Below are 8,766 nucleotides of genomic sequence, written 5' to 3'. Positions count from 1 at the left end.
GTTGAGCCACAGGCGCCGAGCCATTCAATAGATATTTACACAGTACTGTGAGTGTGTTGAGCATTGACTATAAATAGTGTTAACAGAACAAGTTGTAGCACTAGGGAATAACGTAAACACATGAAATAAAAAATACATAATGTAAAATATAATAATGTTGACCATAACAGATGGGTATCTTCTTGTTATAGTTTCCGAGGAGTGGCTTATGGTCATGCCATGGTCACTCTGCAGAGCAGAACTCATTACCAGGTCTCCTGACTGCCTTTTTCATCAGACCATGTGGCTGCCAGATAGTGTTTAAGAGCACAGACTGAGACAGGTGAAAATGGAGAGGGAAGTGGGCAGGAAAGAGAGGTGGGAAATGGAAAAGATAGTAATATGGAGTTGTGTTGTTCAGCTCCATATTCCCAATGCCAGGGACAGTCCATAATGCATATGTAGAAAGGATGGATAGAAAAGACCATGAGAAGTGGTGCCCGTAGCTCAGTGGGTAGGGCGCTGGTTACATACACTGAGGCTGGCAGGTTCAAACCTGGCCCAGACCAGAAGCAACAATGACAACTGCAACAAAAAAATAGCTGGGTGTTACAGTCCCAGCTACTTGGGAGGCTGAGGCAAGAGAATCGCTTCAGCCCACGAGTTTGAGGTTGCTGTGAGCTGTGATGCCACAGTACTCTACCAAGGGTGACACAGGAGACTGCGTCTCAGAAAAAAAAAAAGAAAAGACCATGAGGGAGAAGGATTTTGTTTTTGCACTGAGTCCTTGCCAGAGATGATACATCCTCTATTTACCCTCCTTTCTGCCTGGGTGGTGGACTTGGGATGCACATTAACAGCCACTGCTTACTATTCCTTAGCAACTTCTCTGATTCTCACACTTTGAGATTATAGATTCTTAACTTGGAGCCTATATCTGGGCTTCCAGAGTTTTAGAACTTCCTTGAAATTATATGGGGATGTGTGCATTTTTCTGGGATGGGATTAGTCCATAGTTCTTACCAGATTCTCAAGGGATTCATGACCTCTCTCATGTCAGGACCCTCTGTTACTTGGACCATGACAATTGGGACTTTATCTTTAGGTTTTTAAGCCCTTTCATTTTTGAGATTGATTAAATATTATACAAAGCATACAAATCAAAGGCCACATAGCTATTTTGGTGAATACTGGTGATTACAGAAGCTGCATGAACTTTCCTAAAAAGGAAATCACTCCCTAGGATACAGCTGTATGGCCAGAACAGCATACCTTGCAAGACCAGATGCAGGCATCCCCATCCCTCAAGGAATGGTGAGACTAGCCCCCAACTACCTAGATGCTGCAATACCCAGTGCCCTCAGGAAGTACAGCATAGGAAAGGTCCTGTGCTGTAACACAAGCAGTGAATTGTCCACCTGGGCAGACAGTCATTGCACTGTCTGGATTGGGGACACTATTATGGTATAGGCCACACAGCTTTATGTCATGTGTTTCTCCTACAGGACAAGTCCAGAACGAGATCCTCTCATTCTTCTGTCTCGGAAAAATCCAAAACTTGTTGATGCAGAGTACACCAGAAACCAGGCCTGGAAGTCTATGAAAGTAAGTACTAATCATCAGGCTAGAACTACAGCAGTGAACTTTCTCACTCCAAGAGCATTGCCACCTGGGTAGAATTGAACTTAGGTTTTCTCTCGGTACTGAGATGAATATAGAGAAAGTTACATGAATCAGAATTAGCATACGTGTAAATTCTTCTTATCAAACTCACCTTGCTTTTCTGGGCATATTATGACTAATATATTACATTGCTTTGAAGGTTTAAACCAGAGGTCACACACTTTTTTGTAAAGTGCTGGATAGTAAATATTTTAGGCTTTGCAGATCATATGGTCTCTGTCATAGCTGTGGGGGGTTTGGGGAGGTTTTGTTTGTTTTCTTTTGAGGAAGAATCTCACTGTCACCTGGCTAGAATGCAGTGGTGTCATCATAACTCACAGCAACCTCGAATTCCTGGGCTTAGGCAATCCTGCCTCAGCCTCCCGAGCACCTGAGACTTAAGGTGTGTATCACCACATCTGGCTAATTTTATCTATTTTTAGTAGAGATGGGGGCTTACTCTTGCTCAGGCTGGTCTCAAACTCCTGACCGTGGGCCTGGTGCAGTGGCTCATACCTATAATCCTAGCACTCTAGGAGGCCAAGGCGGGTGGATTGCTTGAGCTCATGAGTTAGAGACCAACCTGAGCAAGAGCAAGACCCTATTTCTCAAAAACAGCTGGGTGTTACGGCAGGTACCTATAGTCCCAGTTACTTGGGAGGCCAAGGCAAGAGGATAGCTTGGGCCCAGGAGTTTGAAGTTGCTGTGAACTATGATGCCATAGTACTCTACCCAGGGTGACAAAGTGAGGCTGTGTCTCAAAAAAAAAAAAAAATGTTGCCCTCAAGTAATCTTCCTGCCTTAGCCTCTCAGAGTGTGGATTACAGGTGTGAACCATCATGCCCAGCCATAGTTATTATGAAATTCTGTTAACATAGCATGAAAGCAGCTATAGTAATATGTAAACAAATGAGCATGGCTGTGTTTTATTAACATTTTTATTTATAAGCACTGAAATTGGAATTTCTTGTCATTTTCTCATGTCATAAAATATTCTTTTGTTTTTTTCCAAACCATTTGAAATGTAAAAATATCCTTGGTCCATGGATTATACAAAAATAGGCCACAGGTCAGGTTGAGCTTATTGGCTGTTGTTTCTAATCCCTGTTTTAAATCAGTGGTTCTCAACCTTCGTTATACAGTATAACTAGAGAGCTTAATGAAACAAATGAAATAAATCAGAATCTATGGCGATGGGGTTCAGGCATCTTAATTTGTTTAAGATTCTCCAAGTGATTGTAAGGGAAAACCAGAAGTGGGGATTTCTATTGTAGAGTCCATCTCTGTCCTCTTAACTCTGTGACTTCTTGCCTTCATCAAGAAACTTAGGCTGAGTATAGTGGTTCACGTCTGTAATCCCAGCACTCTGGGAGGCTGAGGCACGTGGATTGCCTGAGCTCACGTGTTTGAGACCAGCCTGTGTGAAACTGAGACCCCCCCCCATCTCTACTAAAAATAGAAAAACTGAGGAAAGAGGATGGCTTGAGCCCAAGAGTTGGAGGTTGCTGTGAGATATAATGATGCCCTGGCACTCTACCCAGGGCATTAGTTTGAGACTCTGTCTAAAAGAAAAAAAAAAGCATTCTATAATAGACATACTCTTATTTGACAATGTGAATGTTACTTTCTTTGTATTATTATTATTGCTTAACATTCGATGCAGCAGTCTGATTTCTTTTCTGAATGTATTTATCTTCGTTCGTTCTTTACGAGGTTTTTATTTCTAGTCCTTATCTTAAACATTGTTATTGTTATTAAATTTTAAGCCTTTAAAAAAAACAAAAAACTGAAAAGCCCTAAATTTCCTTATCTGAAATTTTCATATGCCATGTGAGGGCGCTATAAGAAAAAGCTTTAAGTTTTGGGGGAGAAAAGTATATCTGAGATGCATGTATTTGAGATGCATTATTTATACAGTTTCAACCAAACAGGAGCAAATGAATTTAAGAAACTAAGTAATAAAAATATTTTTTAAAGTATACTCGTTCGGCACACAAGTGGTCAGCATGTACTGTAGGAGGCTGCAAAAGCAAAAAAGAGTTATTCCCCTCCTCAAGTTTACCGTCTGCTAAGGTGGATGTGATGTATATGAGAGACCCAAATTCAAATGCCCCCACAAGCCAGCACATGCCAGAAAGGAGTGAGCAAGAGGGAGCACGAACGGTTCCTGTGGACTGCTGCCAAATGGGAAGGGGTGCTCAGTTGCCAGATCTTCCTTTTTTTGTTTTTCTTCAAGAAAAGTTGGGAATCTGGAGTTTTATAAGAAATATCCTACCACCTATAAATGTTGGCAATGGTTTGAATATTTAAATACTTTGCATGCCTAACAAGATTGTGTGCCTGGGGGCTACACCCCTAAGCCCACCAGCCGACACTTGTGACTTCTGTGTGTGTAATTTACAGAGTGAAATATGCTGCAGACTGTGGCGTCTGAGTTCAAAGGAAGGCAACGTGGTTTCAGATGAGCTTAAACTCTAAAATCAGAGACCTGGGTTAAAACCCTAGCGCTTCCATTTAGGGCCATGTGACTCTGAGAAAGTCTCTCAACTTTTTGATGTCCTGCCTTCATCATTTGTGTAATGGGGACAATAATGTCTCCAGAGTTTGTTCATTATGAGGTTTAAATGAGGTAATGTTGAAATGCCTAACCAAACTTGCTGCACAGCGGTCACCAGTAAATGCTATTACTACTAATACTAGTAACTTCCATTTCACATAAAGGATACGTTGGGAAAGCCAGCTGCTAAGGATGTCCATCTCGTGGATCACTGCAAGTACAAGTAAGATTTCCAAGAGTCCTGACTCTCTTCACATTGCTTTTGAAGCAGCTTCACTTTGGGTGGGAACTTTAACATGAAGGCCCAGATGAGGTTTCAGAAAGTCACACTAATTCACCATGCACTGACTTGAGTTCTATGGGGGCTGTAGAGACAAATGGAATATGGTCCCTGCTTCCAGAGAGTTGCCTGCTAATGATCACAGTTAGGATTGCCTGTCTACACCCTACCCACCCAGTAGTTGAAATTAGATTACGTATGTCTCAGGTTAATAAATGTTAGAATTAAATGCCAGGACCAAGAATTAGATTAACTGGTAAAATCAGGCCTGGAGGAACACAGTGGGAGATTCAGAGATGTGAATGCTGATGACACACAGTGGGAGCTAAAGGTAAAAGCAACGCTGGTTGGAGACAGGTGTATGCATTAAGAATTGCTAATAAGGAGGGGCAGCACCTGTGGCTCAAAGGGGCACGGCGCCAGCCCCATATACTGGAGGTGGTGGGTTCAAACCCAGCCCGAGCCAAAAAATAAGTTTGGGTGGCACCTGTGGCTCAGTGAGTAGGGTACCAGCCCTATATACCAAGGGTGGTGGGTTCAAACCCAGCCCTGGCCAAACTGCAACAAAAAAATAGCCAGGCGTTGTGGCAGACGCCTATAGTCCCAGCTACTTGGGAGGCTGAGGCAAGAGAATCGCCTAAGCCCAAGAGCTGGAGGTTGCTGTGAGCTGTGATGCCATGGCATTCTACTGAGGGTGACATAGTGAGACTCTATCTCTAAAATAAAATAAAATAATTACTAGTAAGAAAATGTTGTTCTTTTCTAAGATAGCATTTTTTTCTGGGGGCATTTCTTTGAAAATTGATTTTGTTTGCCTTGTTTTCCTCTCCAGACTTCAAGAGAAAATATTTCCTGGAAACAGGGGATGCCTTTGACCAGATAGGGTACACTAGAGGAAAAACTAGGCTTTGAGAGTCCATAGATAGAGACTTGAGGCTTATACAAGTTTATGAATTTTTTTGTTCCACTTCTGATTTTTGATGTATATCATTGAGCATTTCTGTATTGTCTCAAGTATGTCTCAAACCTACAAGAGGCTATCATTTCCTTCTGAGCTTCATAACCTCCCTACCCAGCACCCTACTCCTGACCTTATCTAGCTCCGTCTAGGGAAAGTAGTATCCTCCTCTTTCCCTCGCCTTGGCAGTCCTAGAACAACTAGTAGCCCCAACCCTGGAAAAACAAAGAGTATTTCATAGAAACCCCACAAGGACATTCTAATGTGTTCTTGAAAATTGAAATTGGAAGGAGAAGGGAGAGGAACCATAAAAAGAAATGGAGGAGGGAATAAAAGAAAAAGGTCGTATTTGTAGCAGCAGGCATATAGTAGCAAATGTATTTTGCTCTTTTTTTCCCTAGGTATTTGTTTAATTTTCGAGGTGTAGCAGCAAGTTTCCGGTTCAAACACCTCTTCCTGTGTGGATCACTTGTTTTCCATGTTGGTGATGAGTGGCTAGAATTCTTCTATCCACAGCTGAAGCCATGGGTTCACTATATCCCGGTCAAAACAGATCTCTCCAATGTCCAGTAAGCAGCTGTCCCTGGATGTAGAGTTTCTAATGATCCTTGTAATCTGCCTTTTATGTCCAGCCATTTAAGACATTTATTCCTGGTGAATTTTTCCATTGAAAGCATTTTGTTCCTTTTATTTATTTTGTATATATAGTATTGTGTTATTATCCAGTATGCTATAAATGGCATTTAATTTGAAAAAGTGCTTTAATGCTAATTTCAAACAAAACATTCAGACACTATGAAGTTAAAAAGTTGTAGGCTTTCAGCTTGGCGCCTATAGCTCAAAGGGCTAGGGTGCCAGCCACATACAAGGAGCTGGCAGGTTTGAATCCAGCCTGGGTCTGTCAAACAACAATGATGACTACAACCAAAAAATGGCCAGGCGTTGTGGCGAGTGCCTATAGTCCCAGTTGCTTGGGAAGCTGAGGCAAGAGAATCACTTAAGCCCAGGAATTTGAGGTTGATGTGAGCTGTGATGCCTCAGCACTCTACCCAGGGTGACAGCTTGAGACTGTCCCCAAAAAAAAAAGTTCTCGTCTTCCAAAGACTAAAGATAGGGATATTTGATCTTATTTTATTGTCAAAGGAATCTTCAGATACAGTATGAAAACTGATCCAAATGAGACTTAGGCAAATTTCCTTTCATGATGAGAGAAGCCAGGAAGATGTATAGATAAAGCCAGAAATGTGACCCCAGTTCCCTTCTTCTTCAGTGGGGCCAGAGCAAGAACTTGGATGGAGACAGGATGAAATTGTCTATTCTACAATGGGCTGCCTTTAACCTGTGTATAGGCTTCTTCTGGGGGGGTTACTTTTTCTTCTTGCAAGGACCCTAATATCTCTGCTTTAAGGAAGTAATCCACTACCCATGTGTCTAGAGATTAACCATAGACCTTAATCCACCGTCTTTTTGACTTAGTAGTAGTAAGTTTGCTCTAGAGTCTAATAATTCTTTTCATTTTAGAGAGCTGTTGCAATTTGTAAAAGCAAATGATGATGTAGCTCAAGAAATTGCTGAAAGGTAAGTTCTGTTCATTTTTCCTTTTTCACTGTACTTTATCATCCCTATTTTGCCCTAACTAAAGTTATCTAAATATTGCTACTATGGTCATACCTATATTTCCTCAATATACAGTAATAACTCAGAATTAAAGCTATTCTGGGGGGAAAACAAACACATTCTCATATGCCCCAGCCTTTGTAGAAATAGACTGAAATCATTGAGGTAATTAAGTTCTTCTTTTTTTTTTTTTGTAGAGACAGAGTCTCACTTTATCGTCCTTGGTAGAGTGCCGTGGTGTCACAGCTCACAGCAACCTCCCAACTCCTGGGCTTAAGTGATTCTCTTGCCCAAGCCTCCCAATTAGCTGGGACTACAGGCACCCGCCATGATGCCTGGCTATTTTTTGGTTGCAGTTTGGCCAGGGCTGGGTTTGAACCTACCACCCTTGGTATATGGGGCTGGCACCCTACTCACTGAGCCACAGGCATCGCCCTAATTAAGTTCTTTTTATGAGCATTGGCTGTTTATGTTTATTTTTAAGGGAAGTTATGTTCTATTGCCACATGCATATATGTGGATATAATGACTGTAGGGTTGGTTCTAGGATCAAATTGAATTAACGCATATAAAGTATACTCAAATGTAGGCTATTATTATTTCTGATTTCTGTACTTTAAAATATTCTTATTAATCTTGTCTCTAGGGGAAACCAGTTTATTATGAACCACCTGCAGATGGATGACATCACCTGTTACTGGGAGAGCCTCTTAACTGAATACTCTAAATTCCTGTCCTATAACGTAACAAGAAGGAAAGGCTATGATCAGATTATTCCTAAAATTGTGAAAACTGAACTCTAGTAGTCATCATAGGACCATCGTTCTTGCTGTGGCAGCGATCTCAGATATCGTATGAGCATGGCACCTGTATCTTGATCACCTTTATTGAGCCAAGTAGCTGGTTTTCTTTATCATGCTGCACCCAGAGCAACTCTTGAGAAAGTTCCAAAACGTGTATAATACACAGATAGGAAGCTACTCAACTCTGGCTGAATAAGGACTGGAAATCATGAGATGTGGATTTTGGACCCAGTTCTACTTTCATCATCTTAGGACCAATCACAGCTTGTGCCTCAGATCATCTACTTGTGTATGTCCATCACTGTGAAATTGACTTATATCCATGTGATGATGCCCTTTGTCCCATTATGTGGAGCAGAAAATTCATCATTTGGAATTAGTACAACTCACTGCTACAGTCTGAAGTAATTCTAGGCTTGAACTCTATCACTTTATTTTAACATAGAAAACCCTATGAAAAAATACTTGGGGATCATTCTGAAAGGCCTAAGGAAGCTGTAACTGTGCCAATGATAGAGGAGTTCTCTTTTGTAAAAGCATAAACTCTTTATTACTCAGGAGGTTTCTACTTTGAAAGGAACCAGTTGCATGAGTATTGCAATTGGATTTCAAGTTCCCTTTTTGTGCCTTCATGCCCTTTTTATTATCTCTCTAAAGGAAAAAAAGACAAAAACCTCTTAAGAAATGTAGGAAGTGGCCCTCTTTTAACAGAACTGTGCATAGAATGGCAACTTTTCCTTGCCCTTTGCATACCCTTCTCGTTCTTTCTTAAACTGGCCATAGCAGGGGCTGCAAGGAGTCTTCATACATGAACATGGGATTCAGTTGGTAGCTCAGCACATTCAACTTCAGTGCTTGCTTATGTACGAGTTATTTGTTTTAATGCAAATCTATGTTTGTGTCCTTTGTC

The 8,766-nt window shown here is 41.3% G+C and overlaps 1 protein-coding gene across 1 annotated transcript in view; it reads left to right on the top strand.

Annotated features, from left to right (window-relative positions):
- The window catches only part of POGLUT1 (protein O-glucosyltransferase 1), a 27,681-nt gene extending 19,168 nt beyond the window's left edge, over positions 1-8,513 (top strand). The window contains exons 7-11 of the mRNA XM_003795095.3: positions 1,485-1,584; positions 4,363-4,421; positions 5,838-6,005; positions 6,958-7,014; positions 7,700-8,513. Coding sequence (XP_003795143.1) covers positions 1,485-1,584; positions 4,363-4,421; positions 5,838-6,005; positions 6,958-7,014; positions 7,700-7,856 — 541 coding nt within the window. The 3' untranslated portion in view covers positions 7,857-8,513. The remainder of the gene's footprint in view (positions 1-1,484; positions 1,585-4,362; positions 4,422-5,837; positions 6,006-6,957; positions 7,015-7,699) is intronic.
- Positions 8,514-8,766: the final 253 nt, after the last annotated feature.

This window comes from Otolemur garnettii, unplaced genomic scaffold (genome assembly GCF_000181295.1).
Source record: "Otolemur garnettii isolate 467f Iridium unplaced genomic scaffold, OtoGar3 scaffold00089, whole genome shotgun sequence".
In the NCBI taxonomy this organism is placed as follows: Eukaryota; Metazoa; Chordata; class Mammalia; order Primates; family Galagidae; genus Otolemur; species Otolemur garnettii.
The sequence above is the reverse complement of the archived record's forward strand: the minus strand, read 5'-3'. Positions and strand labels throughout refer to the sequence as shown.